Raw genomic sequence first — 18,213 nt, 5'->3', positions numbered from 1 at the left:
ATCTTGCATTCTTTGGGGAGTATTATATTCTATTGAGAATGTAAAATGACATGAACCAAACATAAGAGAATGTAAAGTTTAAAATGTCATATTCTCTTAGTTATATTGTGTAACTTAAACCAAACATCCTTTAGTTCTTTTAACTTTTGTGACAACGTGAGTATACAGTACAATCACGCTCAGGTTAAGAGCTCAATGAAGTAGAAAAACAACTTCTTGTCCTTTGTTTTCTGCCACTCTACTACTGCACCTAATTAGGACCTTCAGAGGATTTAGTAGTCATATGGATAAAAAAAATTATTTTTCAAAAAAAGAAAAAGAAAAACAGAGAGATAATGCAGCTATTCTAGAGCAAAAGAAGTCTAAGTCCCTAACCATTAAAGGGAGTGAAAACATGAAACATTTTAAGTACAATGGAAGAGCCAGTGAAAATTGGAGCACAGCTGATGGGATCATTGCAGATGCATTCTAGTGTGTCGGTCTGCCGCTATGGATAATGATTGTATTGAAACCTGGAATGATTGTCCCATCTGCAAAATGTTTTTAATAAAACGTAAATTTTGAGTGTGTGATGAATGATTCAGATATTGAGAGCTTGTACCAAACTGTAGCTACTTAAATCCACGCAAAAACGCAAAAAGCATGTAAATAAAATAAGAAAAATGCACCCTAGAAGCGAAGTGAGTTTCATATCCTTGTTTTATAAAATTCTTGCCTTTCTTCTGCCCAGAGTTTGTCTTTCTCACAAACAGTCTTTTTGTCGGAGTTAATTTATGGTTTAAATTTATATATTTTCCAACGAAAGTATTTAAATTAAGCATATATGCAGCTTTTTCATTGCACCAAACTAATTGAAATCATTAGCTTACAGTGCTGCATATATGGAAGGCATTCACATAACCAGCATATTTTGAACCTGCAGTATAGGAAACAGCACATTGTATCAAGATCCAGAGGAAATGAAGCAAGTCATGCCATCTTGAAATAGAGCACAGAAAACCCCAATAGTCATTTCTTAAGAACGAACTAAAACTGTTTTTAGCGTCAAAGCAGACATAAATCCGACCAATCTGCTCAAATCAAGGTAATAGTCAAAGTTAGGTGAGTGGGGCTATTCAAGCTTGACTTGAGACATCAACTCAAGCTGAGAATGACCTGGTTGAAATTGAGTAGCCTGAGTCAGCTCCCACTCACAACACCAAGTGAGAAAAGTATGTTAATCTTGCCTCATGCCTAAGAACAACCAAAATTAATGATATCAAGAAAAGAAGAAAACACAACCCAAATCACTTACTCTTTTTCAAGCCAGCAGGTTTTGCAAGCAAAAGGGCATTCACAAATGCGCCAACATTTTCACAGAGAGCCTCTTCTGCAAAACTCAACTGCAAAACAATTGCTTAATGAAAGTTCCCAAATAAGATGATTCAGGACTCCATAAACTAGGAAGCTTGTGTGTATCATCACTGAAAAGAGAAGTCAGTGTACCTTCCCAAGGCCCACATGCACGATAGCTGTTTTGTCTTTTTTGAACATAATACCTTGATCCCTTGCTTCCTTCACTGCATTTGAAACATCTTTTATAACAGTACCTTTCTGCACAGTTCATAAGGAAATGAGCAAGCCATAAAAGAATAACTCAATTCATAGGTAAAGCTTGAGGAAGACAGCTTACTTTAGTGTCCGGCATCAACTGTCTCAAATACTTTGCAATCTGCAGAATGGAAAAATAATAGCTCAAATTTGACACAAGATCAGTAACTCAGTAGTTTCTTGTTCCTCTTCTTTCCTACTCATGCTGATCTTTAGCAGCACAGCATAAAGAAAAAATCCAGTGATGTACAATCAAACTGAGACTTAAATTTGTCAAACCTGTTTCAAATTCGGCATCATTGCATGAGTTGCCAAACACTTGTCAAAATCAATCTTTACACTCCCTGCATGAATTAATACGAACATGAAGAATTAGTGCAAGAAACAAATGGTTATTCAACTATAGCCCCTAATGCAATCAACAAGAAAAGAGAACAAATGTTTTATAAATAAACTCATATAGAACTATGGTTTTATGAAATGGCACCTCAATCACATATTCTTATTTAGATATCTGCCTCTAAATGGTAGTCATTAGTGTGAAGAGGGATCATGGATACTCTGGATATTTTCCCAGAACAGTATTTTCAATTTATGTGTCAAGTGAGTACACAAACAAACATACAAAAGTCAGAATTTTATCCAAATTCTTGACATGTAGAAATGGTTACACCATTGCAGAATGAAAGAAAAATAAAGAATTACCATTTTTAATATTCTGTATAAGCTCCAAACCACCAACAATATCAGCTCCTGCTGCTCGGGCTTCATCTGCATCTGCTCCTTCAGCAAAGACAGCCACTCGAAATTTCTAAGGACAGACACTTCTTAGCAGCTAGAGATATATGGGAAGAAATCTGAGGCAGCAGAACAGAATATGTGAATTTGGAGAGTTAGAACATTGTACCTTTCCCCAACCATGAGGAAGTCGCACTGAACCATCAAGTTTCTGCAGAGAGGAAAAAAATGAAAACCTCACTGAGGAATCACAAAATTTCTTTGATATGGCGGTCTTATATCTCATAATAACACAAGTAACTTAAATATAATACTAAGGGATTGAAATCTTAAGAAATCTTGAATTTACAGCAAAATGAAAAACATATAGCATTATAGATTTTGTCAACATTACAACCTCGGTGAGGAATATGAATATGTATTATTTATTAGCATATGAGATACGGAGTAACTATCATTGTACCAAATGGCCTTCATGTTTACAGTATTACAGTAATACTATTTAAACAATGTATTACCAGAACATAATATCTGATATTTGCAAAGTAAATAGGATATAGCATAGATTGTCACAAGTTTGCATATTGTTGGCATTATGGAGGCATTAAACATAAGTAATATTGCATTGATTTGAGGGAAAGTGGAAGAAAGCACACACCAGGTCACTTCGACGCATTTCTGGAGTCAACTTAACATGTGCTTCCAAAGTTTCATCAAATGTCGTCCTTGCATTAGACTGTACAATTACAGGAAAGACAAAGAAGCATACAATAGTTAAGTCAGTTACTCACTTTTAGAAGTGAACAGCTAACTAAACAAGAATTTACATTTTAAAAACTCCACGAAGCTATATGAATAAAGCTCAGTGTAAATTATATAAAGTGTCCCTAAGCCTGGAATGACAGTACATATCAAAGTTATAAAAAAAAAAAACCACACGACCTTCAATATTCAAACTGCATTAGATATTACTCCATAAGAATAGAAACAAGGAATTTGTAACCTTTAAGTATATTCTGATATCACTTAACAAACTAGTACCAGTGGAAAGGTGGGTCTTCTAACTTGATATTCATTTCACTACAAGCTTCAGTTAGTATTTAGCAAGACATGTTAACAAAAATGTAGCATCTTATGCAGAAAATAAAGACCTAGCTTTGAGGATGCTAAAAGATATTTCGTTCAAACAATAATTTGTTCAATGGCATTGCCTTCAGGCCAAAATGAGCTAATATTGCTATAAGCAACAACTTTGATTTACACGGTACCAATAATTTGCTAAAGCACGCCTCCAAAACCTACAAGAATAAGCATCCTTGAGTTGTGACTATGCTACATGGCTCATTAACAATGCCTAAAAACTGGAGCACGCAGTCATTAGCAAATGTACTTGATCTGTGCATAAAATATTCTATTCAGTTCTTCCTTAACCATTCTGAAGCTAGAAAGTAAGCACACCATGATCTTCACTGAGCTCAGAGAAACCAACCATTACCTTCTATAGTCACCAACACAAAGTGAGCTAAGAAAACAAATATAACAACAAATTTTGAAGTCAGGGAACATCCTACAATCCGTTCTTTGCTCAAATTACTATTAAAAACCTATGACAGATCTTACTACTCCACTTCACTAAGCAATTAGAACAAAAATACATCTATATTTGCTTTGGACCTTAAAACAAACAAAGTTTGAGCTGACCTTTGCAAGACGAATGGCTTCTTTGAGATCATAAACGCTCTTCACTTTCGCCTTATCGTTCTCCACCTTAATCAAGGTCGGAAAAGGTACCATTTCTACCTCACCCCTGATCCTACTCATCGCCGCGAAACGCTGCTCATTCTGGATTCTCCTCGCCTCTCTCTCCAACTCCGCATCGCCCCTCTCCTTTCTCTCCTCCTCACCTTCTGCCATAATCCGGTCTTCTTCAGGCAAAGGAGCCACGCGGGTCGGATACGAAACCGTGGACATTGTAGGCATATCCTTCAGGTACCGAAGATCTTCCCGTGTCCACGTCCGCGCTTCCGGGTTAATCTGGTCCGGGGCATTGGGTTCAGCGGGGCGTCTGGCATTGTAGGAAGGTTCAGACTGAGAGGAATCCTTTGGCGGGGATTGAGGAGGGTCTCTAGGTTTGTATGAAACGGGTTCGACTTGGATCGGCGTTCTGGAGTTTGGCTTTGGAACAGGATTGTCGGGGGGCGATTCAGGTGAAGAAGAGAGGAACCTGTGAAAATGATTGCGGAGAAAAGGAGATAGAGAAGGCGGGATTTTGGTAGGACAGTGGCGACGCGCTTGGGAGAGAAGAAGCTCGATTGACGCCATTGCAGCTCGGAGTTCCCGCTGTGGCAGCCGAGGGTCTGCTTGGGTTTTAGGAGGTACAGGGCGAGGGTTTTGCGATTCAGCCGAGCTTTCCTCCTTGCGAGTTGCCGGCGTATTTTCTTTGGTTTTTTTTTTTATTATTTGCCCCTCGTTAATTCATCTCTTTTCAGTTCTTACATAGTCTAATGGTGCTTATAAATTTTAACAAAACAGATGTTATTAAACCAAAAATTTCTCAAGTTACATTAGTGAATTCATAGATAATCATATAAGTCATAACTTCATTTTTCATTTTTGATATTAAAACAATCTACTAAATTAATTTGGTTAGGCATCACAAGTGTAGTTATTAGTTCATTACGTTTAATGTTTTAATAAAGAATATGACAATATGATTTGAATTCAAATATCCTTACTCAATATAAATTGAATGACTAACACAAAATTAAAGATAATTGAGGCATCAAGTCGCCAACTAGCAATTCAAAGCCTTTAAAATGCCAATGACTTGAGTCATTTGAATTTACTGTTGAGAAGAATATAGAGAATTATGCATTAGAGCATCCTCATCTGTTTGGTTTTTTTTTTTTTTTTTAATTTGTCAGGGTTTTTATGTTTACAAGGATAGAGAAGGGAGGGCGAAAGGAACAAACAATAAGTTATTTTTTAATCGTCTTTACCCGCTCGTTGGGCGCATATGGCGCGTGCAAAGTGCACCAATGCAATCTTTTTAAAATTATTTCCATTGGACTCATAAAAGTTTTATTTTTCTACGCGCGCACACACACGCACAAAACCTCTCTTATTCATTCTCTTCCCTCTAACACACCTATTTATCCTCCTTTAAAAAAATTATTAAAAAAATCATTAAAAATGCATTGATGAGTTTACTCTTACCACATTAGAATAGATGTCTATTTATAGACATTGAAGCCACATGTATTTCACGTAATTATGTTACATACTTACAATCAAATTAAAATTACAACATGATTTTACGATATAACTACAACATGATTATTTTTAAAATTCCGGTGGCTATGGAATTCAAAGATCAACGGATATGAAAGGGTGATATTAGAGGCTTTTATTCGATCAAAAATGGTTATAGACATCTAACTCAAATTCAATATTTGAATTCTCTTCTATTCACTGCTTGGTTTCTAGTAGATAAATATCATACCAAAGTACATGAATTTTCTTTGGAGGTGTGCCCGGAACATTCTTCTTGTCCGAATCTCCCTCAATTATCGAGGTATGACAATTGATGTCTCCTACCCTTTTCTTATGGCTAATTATGAGACGACCGGTCATCTCTTTTTGGAATGCAACATCACTTCCTTGGTCTGGTCGGATGTGTTTCAAAATCTATTGCCAGTTAATAGTCCCGACTCTTTTCTTCATTGGCTTTCTACCTTAATAGAACCGGGGAATGAGGTGTGCAAGTTTAAACTTGTGGCTATTTTGGAGTTGAGTTGAAAAGCTCGGAATGAGTTGTTTTGAAATAATAAGAGACTAAACCCGAATGAAATTCAAACCATGGCTTCGCACCTTATGTAGGACTGTAATAGTATTAGCCCTTATGTCGGCCTTAATAATGATCACCTGCCGTACTCACAGCAACAACCATTGTATAGTCATCCAGATGGCGTGATATGTCATGTGGACGCATCAGTTTTTCCATAGACAACGGAGGCTACTATGGTGCGGTCAATCTTTATGCTACCGGAAGCTTTATTGCTTCAAGACGAGGGAGAGGGGAGGGGTGGTGGTGGTCGTCAAGCTAAGTTAGTTGTACATCAAGGTAACACATGAATGATAACCTACTAAATAAGCAATAGTATGATCTAATTGTATTATTTTGTCTTATTACTCTCGCCATTGAGACTTGAGTATCAATTTGTCCTTGTAGTATTTTATATGTCATCTTTTATGCGACTTGTCCTTTTTCCCCAAGCCTTATTGGTAAGCTGTTGTTAAATCATGTGTATTTGTATCTGTATCTTCTATTTCCCCTTCTCACAAGTCACAAGGTTTTAACCATGGGCTTGGGTCTTTTTTTGGGTTGAGCCCAAGTATTGGCCATTTTCCAATGCTCCAACAATGGTTGGCATGATTTTTTATTTTTATTTTTAAAGAATATGGTTTGCATGAATTGAAATTTCATGTTAATATAATTTCAATAAATGATAAAGTACGTTATTTGGTTGGAATGAATGGCAATTCATAGCCTCCAATAAAGAAAATGACAAATTTACCGTTTATTATTATTATTATTATTATTACACAATGACATTTTAGTCTTTATATCACTTATTCCCTTCCCATTATCAATAAGTCTATTCATCCCCACCATGTAATTTAAATTCATATTATTGCCCCATTAAATTATTCAAACCAAACCTTCAAAGAATATTTATAAATGATTATTAACATTATTGGAAAATATTTTTTAAAATAATTTCAATTATTTAGTTAGTCTATTTTTCTTATATTGAATATTTGATTAACCACAAAAAAAATGATTTAACTAATTAATGTATATAATGAGTAAGTCTTGTATAAGACCATCATACGTGAAACGTATAATACTTGTTAGTTGAAATGTACTCTCTGGTTCTCATTTTACATATCATGTTTCTGTTTACTATTTATTTGGTCAAATCAACTATTTATCCATTATTTATTTTTTAGTATTTTTTAATTATTTTAAAATTTAATTGTTGTATTTAATAGTACTTTTAACGTATTTTATAAATATATAGTTTTTATTTTTTTGGGTGTAACCCCCATGATCTCCACCGTCGAATACAGTGGCTAACCCTTCGCTGGATTGTAGGCACCTCAATTGGGTAGGACAGCTGGCCTGAAGATTTAAAAATATATAGTTTTTATATATTAATACTAAACTTAATATTATCAATATTGAATTTAAAATAATTTCAGTTAAACTCGTTTATCAAACCAGACAAACAAAATGAGACGAAAAGATGAATAATTTTATATGCACCTATAAAATATATTAAAATTTAATTGCACGTTTCACATTAATTGATTTCGCACAGAGCGATTTAATACATAATAAATTTGATTTTGAATTTTATGACTTGGTACAAAACAAACATGCAACGTTAACAAAGAAAATAAATAATGATGGGTTTATGAGATCCGGGTGGCAAGGACACCGAACATGTCTAGATAAAATGCATCAGTTCGGAGCCCCGAATAGTTCCAAATTGGCCTCAAAATAATACGGACTAATCACTAAATAATATTCCGTATTTGCATATACGCAAAGGCCATCAATCTTCGTCTTTCTCTTTCTACGTGCGATCTCTTCCACCACCTCCCTATAAATCTCTTTCTCTCTCAGATATCTGCTACTGTGGCGCAGGGTACGCCTCTCTGCTCCTTTTTCTTACCAAACTCGCAGTCGTCCATAGACCTGTGTATAATTCTGTGTATGTATGGCTTTGTGATTGCTCTGTTACTTTCAATTGCCAGTGTTAATTATTCTATTTGCGTTCACGCTTTCATTTACCGTACTTGTGTTTTTTTCCATTTATGTTATCGCAAATTCTGAGCAATCTTTTTTGTTTCTGTTTAATTCCGTTCAAAATTTCCGATTTGCTTTGTGTTAAGATTTTCCATACAGTTTTGTCCTTCAGAATCAGTTGCTGTTGAACATTTCTATGGTTACTGGGATTGGTTGCCGGGGTACTAGTTTATAGTGTAATAGTTTCCATAGAATTAGTGTTTGGAGCTGGATATCCGATAGTTGTAATTGAGCATTTGAACTGATTTTTTTTCTGAATTTGGCTCCTGTCCTTTGGAATACTAATTTTGGTATGATGTGTTTTTGTTCTGTGTGTGGCATTGACTATAGAATGCAACAGCGGATCAGTTGATGCCATGTGGTTCCTTGGATGTATAGTCGGCAATTTCGTTCACAATACAAAGTGCAGTCTGTTCCCAATTGTGTTCTTGAAGGGTATTCTGTAAGAAGACCCTTCTGGGCAGGAACTTTTGTGTTAGCTTCTTGCTTTTGGAACCAATAAGACAAGTCTGCATAGCCTGTTGGTGTTATTGTTCCGGATTTGCTAACCATGCCAGCTGTTCAAAAGCTTTATAATGCTTGCAAGGCATCACTCTCAGCAAATGGACCTGTTTCAGAAGAGGGTCTTGAAAAAGTTCGATCTCTGTTAGGTAAGAGGACATAATGCCTTGAAGGTTTGCTTAACAAGGTCCATATGAATCCATCTATGTTTGGTGTATGCATCTTACATGCTTATGCATATATGTGCAATGTTGTAGAAGGCAGCGCCTAGGTGCCGCCTAGGTGGGTGAGTAATAATAATAAGAAAAACACATCTGTGTACACATTGCCTAGTTGACCGACTAATGTCTGCCTAAGGGTAAAATCCCCTTGGTGAGGCTGATTTTTACAACAGTATATATGTGCATTCTAGTTATGGTTTCAGAGTTCAGCTGCTAAGTTACTTCCTATTTTAGGCATAATGTTGACACCTGTTGAACACTTTAATAGTTTAATGAACCATGTGCATTTGTTTGATAATGTCTTTCTTTTCATTTGCTATTTATGCCACTAGTTTACATGCAAAGACATATAGTATACAAGGGAGTGTTTTAGGATGAATTTCACATGGATATACCTTTGTTGGTTAAATGAATCAAATGGGTATTATTTATAGCATCATTAAGGTGATATCACATTTTTAGTGCATGGATTTTGAACCATTGACCTAACACCATTCTCTCTTTTGATATGCACCAATTTTCCTGAACTATCTAAAATGGCAATTGGTACTCAGATTTTACAAAATGCATAATAAAGCTTGGTAATTTGTTGTTCACTTGTACCAGATGTGCACTGACATCTTACAGACTTTCAGTTTACTTAGTTTTTCATGTTGCTAAATATTTCAATGCAACTCGTTATCACACTTGAGCAATATCTTTTACCAATGCATCAGTTCCTTATATTATATTTTTTCTTATTATTCTCATCTGACAAGCTGCAAAGTACAAGTGATTCATAAATCATAACTTCATAAGTACTTTTCTCTTGACAATGAAACCTTCCAAGTACTATTTGTTGGAGTGAGATATATCATTTTGGTTCTAGTGTAGTTCAATATGGATTGATCTGATGCCAATTTTCAATTAGGTATAGCTCACTTCTGCTTAAAATCACCTGGGTACCTTTAAGGGATTATTAACACTTACTAGGAGACTGTGGAAATGCCCTTGTTGCATGATTACATATTTACATGTGGTAGTTGGGGAATTCAAGTTTGAGACAAATTGTCAATTAGAAATCTATAACAGCCAAATCTATATGCTGTATCCATGGTTTTAGATGTTTCACCTTTATATGGTAATTAGTTATTTAGGCATGAATGCATGATACCATGTGGTTAGAGTGGTAGGTGCAAGAGCTTCAGCAAAAGTAATAATTCTGGTGCTATTCTTTATGTTTCAGACAAAATCAAGCCATCTGATGTAGGTCTTGACCAGGAGGCACAATTGGTACGAAATTGGAATGGTAATGGAGTTGAGCACAATGGAGGTCTCCAGTCACTACCACCCATCAAATATCTTCACATACATGAGTGTGATAGTTTCTCTGTAAGTTTTAAGCCTTTGTTTAACCAGATATTTAGTTGGTGGTTGGGATAAAGCCAAGGTTGACATGAGCTGCAACATTTTACTTTTAAAAGTTTTAGAAGTTCGTAAGCCTTATAAATTCGGTGATTTTAACCTTCAAGTCTATTTAATATTTTTTTTACAGATGGGAATATTCTGCATGCCACCTTCTTCCATCATTCCCCTTCATAATCATCCAGGGATGACAGTTTTGAGTAAGCTTCTTTATGGTTCTTTATACGTGAAAGCGTATGATTGGGTAGACATACCTGGGCCTTCTGATCCATCTCAAGGTGTGTAGTTTGAAGTAAATATTTTGCATCCAAAATTGAATAGAACTATCCTACTCAGTTCATATTAAATCATGTGCTTTTTTCTTTTTCTTTTTCTGTTTTTTTCCATCTTTTGTGGCTACACAGTTTTTTCATATGATTTGACATGGCCTATTAATTTTATTTTGGGGTATATTTATTTGCTCACTGATTTATAATATCCAGCAGTTTAATTTTTTTTTTCCAGGTCATGTTGCTCATTATTTGCTTTTCTTTGTGTTGGTTCTGTTGTCCATTGTTTGTGCCTCCTTGGTTTTTCAAAATTCATTTAGATTTTTTTATGTTCATTATTATGACAATTTACTCTCTCTCTCTCTAGTTTAATATTTTGGTGGATTTTTTGGGAAATTATTTAATTATTTTATTCATTCTGATTATGCATTTACCTTGTGATCAATGGTATTATAGTTTTAAAAGTTTATCCTCAAAGATCTATAAAAAACATTGTCTACACTGTACTTGGGTTTTAGTTCGACCAAGAGTGCTCTAAAATGGTCTGAGAAGTTATGTAGATTTGGCAATTGTTGAATATGGTAGTAAGCTTAAATTTCCTTGATTAACTTTTTCCAAATCAACATGACCTGCCAACAAGCCTGGTTTTTATCAATTGCAGTCATTTCTTAACAGGAATTTTGTTGATTGACCGTTTTTGTTATTGCGAAGGATCTGGTCAAATGTCTAGTTAGGTCTCGCTCAGAGTAGTTTCCTAATTACATGCTGTTGATGTTTTCCAGGTGCAAGACCAGCAAAGATTGTTAAAGATTGTGAGATGACTGCTCCATGCGGGACAACAGTTCTCTATCCAACCAAGGGAGGCAATATTCACTGTTTTAGAGCTCTTACTCCTTGTGCTATCTTTGACATCCTGTGCCCACCATACGCTGCTGAGGATGGACGTGATTGTACTTATTTCCAGAGGTCTCCAAGTATGGATCTTCCAGGTAATGGCCATGAGTAGCTAACTCAGTATTTCCATTTTGTTATTATGATCATATTAAAACATTAGCGTGAATCCCCCTGGTGTCATTGTTAAGGTGATGTAGAGGTGGATGGATTGACAGTCTCGGAAGTGATTTGGTTGGAAGAGTCTCAACCTCCAAATGATTTTGAAGTTCGAAGAGGGCAATACAAGGGCCGCACACTAAAAACCTAAGGGATCATTTTTTGTTCTTATCCAGTCGCATTCAAGTATTGAAAGCTTCATTTGGATGTTATTTAGGCGAAATAGTGATATATTTATCATCTAGTGTCTGGTAGTGACTTCTGTTGGTCAGAGACACAGAGTGGGGCATTTGATATGTATATATATTAAAATATATCATTACATTAATTTACCGACCTCGTCTTAAACTAGTTAAGACTTAAGAGTTAAGACTTAGATTACTTGTCATTTTTCACCTCCCCCCTAGTTTACTTCTGAAATGTGATAGAAAATGGCTGAGTTATTATCTAGTAGAACTATTACCCTTGCTTACAATTATAGCATTGGGAATTGCTCGAAATTTGAATTGACTTAATATTTGAAGCACTTTACTAACAATACATAATTTATGCATTTCTAGTGAATCACATATTCACATGTTATCTCACTAAAAGATAAACATGCATTTGATAAAGCGATTGGGACAGTTCATCTTTAGTAGCTTTAAAAAGGTCATGCAGATAAATTGTGTTTGTAGTTTATTTTTTCAATTGTAGAAAATTTATTTAGAAAAGTAAGAATTTGATGATATTAGTGTAATTACAATTATTTCAATAGCAGAAATTTTATCTAGAAAGGTAAGGGTTTGCTGAGAATGATATAATTAGGGCTATTTCAGTAGTAGAAACAAAATATCTAAAAAGGTAGGGTTTGATGGAAATGATGTAATTAAAGCTATTCTTATTTTTTTTTTCTTTTTTTTTTTTTTGAAAATATGTAATTTAAAGCTATTCTAGTTGGTAAAGTTTAATCTATTGTTCTCAAAAGGTTGAATTCTTAACCCTAAGGTCCTCCATGCCACAGTCCGACCGAGATGTAAATCATCTTTGAGAGATTGCTTTTACACTGCTCTTAAACTTCACTCATGTGAATAATTGAGTTGTTCATGTGGGTAGCTGATGTTTAATCTAGAAAGGTAGGGGTTGAGTGAGAATAATGAATAATGTAATTAGAGCTATTTCAATTGTATAAATTTTATTTAGAAATGTAAGAGTTGAATGAGAATAGAATGATATAACTAGAGCGGTTGGATTGTCAAATGAGAGTGATGTAGATTTTAAGTAAGGTGTTTTGACATGCAAAAAAATTTATGATAGGGATGAAAGAGAGGGTCATGTAGCGGTTGGAAGTCTATTGTTGAATCACAAGAATACGTTGACAGCATTGAACAAGACGCTCAGCTAAACCTATCATTCTATCAACTTGTAGACGCTAGCTGTAAGGTGTTCAGTAATTACTCCCTCACCTACATGGATACATGCATTTATATGTCACTGAGATTCAGAATTGCAATTTGGTAGTTGGTAGTTGGTACTTTAACTTCAAATAAGGATGTTGATACCACAAAACTGGAGGGACATATGCCCTTCACAACAACAATGAAGCTTATTTAATTTCTGAACCTGACAACTTGCTGTGACCAACCCATGAAAAAAGAGTTGTTGATAGAATGTATGCTAATAAATGGGAGAAGTAAATGTCATATGAATAACAGGAAATAATACACTTTCTGCTAAACATTAACAATGAATCCAAAATCTAATTCTTTCACCAGATTTCAAACATGTCTTGATGCCTTTCCACTTTGGAAAATACTATGTGTATTCCCACTTTGTAGACACTTGTATTGGGACCCACATGAAAAAATGACTTATTAGAACCTGCCACATTAGGGAGTAAGATTAAACTTTTCCATTTTTTGCCAAGGAATCTGCGGGGACAGTAAAGGTATCTATTTTATTATGCACTTGTCATGCCATGCACAAGATGAGAGCATGTTTTACATGGAGACCAGAAATACCCTTTTATTGTAATGTATACAAGACATTGTTCTCTTTACAAATCCATCAATCATTTCAAAATAGATAGTAAATTAAAGGACATGATGGCACTTGAAGGGGAAAAAATTATTGTCTATATAATTACAGGTCAAGAAACGGGTGCAAGAACATACAATTATCACCCCAATGTAATGGTATGAAGAGTATAGTGTTTATTATATATCGCAAAAACTGTATTTTTTTCTGAATTTGAACACCTTGGAATCTTTTCAAGCGTATCAAATAAGGTCCAGAGGACATCAGATGAAGATGTGCTACTGAGTTTCTGGAATAGGTGTCAATGCCATTGTCTCCTGTTAGAATGAGAAATTAATTAGCATTAAGAATAGAATGGAATGGTAGAATGAGCTCTCTTGGCTCCTAGCTGAAACAGGGTTTATTTTAGGGGGGAAAGACTGCATTGAAGAAAGTCAAGAAACAAAAGAGTATACCTGAGAGTATCGCAAATGATGGTGGTGCCCCTTTGTTGTTTTAACCATTGTCTCCCATTTGGGATCATCAGATGGCACCTTAAATGCCTGGTTTCTAGGATTTCCATTTCCAAGATAGGGTCGTAATGGTGAATTCTTTGTGGGCAGTGAAGGCAAAGTGCGGCAAAGCCAGGATTCTGAGGGAGACATGGGCAAAGGTGGGGGCACAGGAAACTTCGAGAGCACTATCTGTGTATTTTCCAATCTTTCAGTTCTTGTTTCTTTCTTTATGGAACTTTCATCGACTTCACTGTCAAGCTTTACATTTGAGCCTTTGTAAAACAGATCGGCTTTTCCATAAGCCTTCCTCGGTTTCCTTCTAACTTCAGAATTCAATCTATCAGCTGAAAAGAGTGGAATGAGATGAAGAGTTTCTTGAACAACAGGCTTTATTTTAGTTCCTTTTTCCACAGAGTTTAGGTTGCCATCTTCTGTGAAAGGAAAATATTCCAACGGTTTGTGTCCTATTTTCTGTGTGAGAATCTCACGGTCCTCTTTAATCAGCTGAGGTGGTCCCTTTGTCTCCGGAGAACATGGTACCTGAATCGAAGATTCTACCTTGTGCACAGTATCTACGTAAAGAGTTTTCTCTACAATAGGATTGCCCGAATCTTCTTGTGTTGCATTAATCTGACCAGTAAAGTTTTTGCATTTTCTTTTATGGGATTCCAAGGCATCACACCCAGCATTATCTGATTTTCCCCGAGTTGAAAGGCTAGCTTTAATGTCATACCTTTGAGGCGTTTCATCATGGTAGGCTGAGATGCCATTTCCTGATAATTCCTTATAAGTGGATGATCCATCAAGTTTGTGATCAGTAACCTTACGGGTGGTTTTCATTTTTAATTCATCCTCCAAGTCATTTGTATTTTCGTAAGGCTCAGCTGTTGGGAGTCCAAACACCGACTGTTGCTCACTTCCATCTGATGTTGATCGCTGTAAAATTAGAACACAATCATAATCAGCATGAACGGATAAAAAGATTATCTTAAAATAAGTTCTCGAAGGGGGGAAAGGTAGGGGTGGATCAAAGAAAAGAAAGTCGATACCTCATTCTCGGTTCCACTACAAGAACCAGCAGATGAGGATCTAGTCTGCGTTTTACTGATGGGAGACATGGGTACATGAGTCCTTACACTCATTCCGGGAACTGGATTCATAAGGAAAAATGGACTTCTCAAACAAAAACGAGGCAGTAAACCACAGGCTTTAGGAGGTAAATATTCATGTTCATTATCGTCGTCATCATCATCATCACTTCCTTCTTCGGCATAATCATGAGATTGGTAATAGTGCTTGGCAAAACTAGGTCCATAACGAAGTTGAGGTCGCCTATCTGCCTTTATTGCCTTCTTTGGCGGTTGTGGTTGCTCGTGAACAACTGGTTGCTTCCTGGGGGCATATTGAGGTACTTCAGAAGTCATGTCTGAAGCCATGGCCTTAGCTGCTGGCAGAAACCGACCAATCATGAAATCCCGAGTTTGTGGATCTGCTGGAGAGTTTCCCAATGGATTTCTCTCGGGTTCATCCAATCCACTTAAGCCACTAACACTACAATTCAGGAAAAACGACTCAGTTCTCGAGAGCGTATCGAGGGCATCTACATACGTTTCATCTTCATCCGCTGACTCAAATTTCTCTTCATCCTCCACAGTATCACTCGAGCTGCCAAAACTCCCTGGCTTGTTTACCTTCCTGCTCAAAGGCTGTGACTCACGAGGAACGTTATCCATTTCACTCTTTGCAATAATAGTTGGACTTTCAGGAGCTTTAGTAATGTTCTTCTGCTCAGCTTTCAAAGTTCTACCAGGGGGAAGCCTTGGAACAATAGGAAGCCTATCAGTTTGAGAACTCAATTCATCCTTCGGTCTTCCAGGGCTCCGTTCCCAAAGGAAAGGCACAACTCCGGGATTACTCACAGGACCAGATTTCAACTCCGATTTGTAAAGAGGAGGTCGAGGAACATTATAGCTCGAATGATCAGTTGTCCTCTTATCATCTTTACCTGTGTTCGTTGTTGATGAGATTCGCCTTACTGACAGAAGGGGTTGATTTAGGTTCAGTTGCTTGTCTTCCATTCGAGTGTTTAACAGCATGAAATTTCGTTATTCCTGTACACATCATCAATCATCAAATTATGACAGCTCAAATTACAGAAACATGGGAAGCTGCTAAACTGCTTAACTGCTACAGAGTTGTTCCAAAAATGGTTCAGAATCCATGAAACTTTTACAGTAAAGCTTTCACCTTTCTATGGGGCAAAGAATGAGTTGAATAAAGCATGTACAAACTCAAATAGTTTATTCTCAAAATCTCAACAGCACAAAAGATACATATTACTATTTAAACACATAATTACTCATAGACTGGAATGATTTGCTAATGGATTCAAATGGGGAAGACCCAATTCTATATACTTTCAATCATGGTCTTCACAGCTGTAAATAATCAATATGGACTCAAAGTTCACAAAAAAAGTCAAAATATGGAAACCCCTTTCTAGCAATAATCTTCATTGCCAAATTCCATTTCTTGACATTAGCAGTTAGTTTCAGAAAAGGACATCTCTCTCCCTCTCTCTCCAAGCTTTGCAAGCAAAATTTGAACCAAGAAAATCCTCAATAAACACCCATTTTTGCTCAACTGACAATTCTTTCCTGCACCAATCTGAGAATTCACAGTAACCCAAACCCCCCCTTCAATCCCATCCTCTAAAATGGAAAAACAAAACAATACATATCTAAAAGGGGAAGGGCCCACTGGAAGGTAGAAATCATTCAACTTGAAAAGCACCAAAAGACTTGAAACCAGCTCAAAGAAATCCTCCAAGAGAAAACTGAATCCAAGAAAATCTTGGAGGAAGAAGATAGAAATTACCTTTGATGTATGGACAACTTTGAGCCACTGATCTTTGGTTTCACTGATGAACTATTTGCATATTGCATATATCCCACACATCACATATGCACACATAACACATTAGCTGTAAAACACTTTGAGAACAAGAAAAAGAAAGCCTTTAAAGACAGGGAATGAATGAGCAGGGGGAGAGAGGAGAATATTGCAAAAGAATTTATTAATAAATGCATCAGTAAACGCGCTTATTCATTTGGATTTTCTTGATATTTATGGAGTTAACATTTAAGAATAGCTTCATTTAGGCAGCTTGTGTTTGTGTATATGGAAAACTCCATTCTTTTAGCAATTGTTTATGTTTAATTAGCTTTATTTCCTCTTTTATAATTACTACCTCTACCGGTTTCTCCATCATTCATCTATAATTTATAAATGGGTCATTATTCCCCCTTTTTTTTTCTTGATTGATTTAACATAACTTTATAGTACCAACTTCATATAAAATAATAAAAACATATTATAAGAAAAACTAGTACTCCGTATATTTTATCACAATAACTATACACATTACATAGTCATATGAAGAAATGGCTTAATTTGTCCGCATGGATAATTCAGTTTTAACAAAGTTACCAATTTATAATTACTCAAATGTTCTGTCGGAATGGGTCGTGGGAACCTTTGAGAATTTAGAAAAAATGATATGGCTTGATTTTTATACAATTTTATCAAATGTTTTATAAAATCCTGACTTTTTTTAATAGTTGACTAATAATTGCATGTTACTAATTACCACCTCTTTATACCATGAAATTGTAAGTTGTAATTAAAAATAAATAAAATAGTAAATAATTTAAAACATTAAGTCAATTGGCTCATTCAAATCCCCAACCTCACCCAAAATATTCTACCAAATAATTATTTATTGGTTGAGTTTTGCATGTAGATGGTGGGTTGATGCAAACTTTCTAACCAAATCAGATCAACTAAAAATGATTATTATTTTTTTAAAAGGAATCTAATACGTTACTTAGACGAGTTATGTGATATTTTGAAAAAGCGTTTTGGATCATGTGATTACAATAAATTAAAAGGGGTGGGGATGGGAGGGGGCCACAAAAGTCGTAGTCATACACATGGATCAATTGCTGGTTCAAATCTTGGGAAAGGGAATTTTTCTTACCAACGTAAGTAGGTCC

At 35.7% G+C, this 18,213-nt stretch overlaps 3 protein-coding genes across 5 annotated transcripts; 1 reads left to right on the top strand and 2 right to left on the bottom strand.

Moving 5' to 3' along the window:
- Positions 1-75: 75 nt before the first annotated feature.
- On the bottom strand, positions 76-4,796 carry LOC116006054 (50S ribosomal protein L1). The gene is made up of 10 exons (XM_031246314.1): positions 4,030-4,796; positions 2,987-3,064; positions 2,498-2,539; positions 2,296-2,401; positions 1,870-1,934; positions 1,673-1,711; positions 1,486-1,593; positions 1,295-1,382; positions 870-916; positions 76-530 (listed from the first exon to the last, which is right to left on the bottom strand). The coding sequence occupies exons 1-10, from the start codon at positions 4,648-4,650 to the stop codon at positions 453-455; spliced, it is 1,272 nt and encodes a 423-aa protein (XP_031102174.1). The 5' UTR covers positions 4,651-4,796; the 3' UTR covers positions 76-452.
- Positions 4,797-7,884: 3,088 nt separating this feature from the next.
- LOC116004717 (plant cysteine oxidase 5) lies at positions 7,885-12,148 on the top strand. 3 transcript variants are annotated; one of them, XM_031244893.1, is made up of 6 exons: positions 7,885-8,042; positions 8,534-8,853; positions 10,151-10,296; positions 10,460-10,529; positions 11,381-11,587; positions 11,681-12,148. In XM_031244893.1, the coding sequence occupies exons 2-6, from the start codon at positions 8,754-8,756 to the stop codon at positions 11,797-11,799; spliced, it is 642 nt and encodes a 213-aa protein (XP_031100753.1). In that variant the 5' UTR covers positions 7,885-8,042; positions 8,534-8,753; the 3' UTR covers positions 11,800-12,148. The 3 variants fall into 3 exon arrangements, with proteins under 3 accessions (XP_031100753.1, XP_031100739.1, XP_031100747.1); XM_031244879.1 differs by having other exon boundaries at positions 10,460-10,607; XM_031244887.1 differs by having other exon boundaries at positions 7,957-8,108; positions 10,460-10,607.
- Positions 12,149-13,625: 1,477 nt separating this feature from the next.
- Positions 13,626-17,345, bottom strand: LOC116010536. The gene is made up of 4 exons (XM_031249991.1): positions 17,036-17,345; positions 15,208-16,269; positions 14,120-15,094; positions 13,626-13,981 (listed from the first exon to the last, which is right to left on the bottom strand). Exons 2-4 carry the CDS (start codon positions 16,252-16,254, stop codon positions 13,943-13,945), a joined length of 2,061 nt encoding a protein of 686 aa, XP_031105851.1. The 5' UTR covers positions 16,255-16,269; positions 17,036-17,345; the 3' UTR covers positions 13,626-13,942.
- Positions 17,346-18,213: the final 868 nt, after the last annotated feature.

The sequence above is a fragment of the Ipomoea triloba genome, chromosome 2 (assembly GCF_003576645.1).
Source record: "Ipomoea triloba cultivar NCNSP0323 chromosome 2, ASM357664v1".
Lineage (NCBI taxonomy): Eukaryota > Viridiplantae > Streptophyta > Magnoliopsida > Solanales > Convolvulaceae > Ipomoea > Ipomoea triloba.
This window is presented reverse-complemented; position numbering and strand designations above follow the sequence as displayed.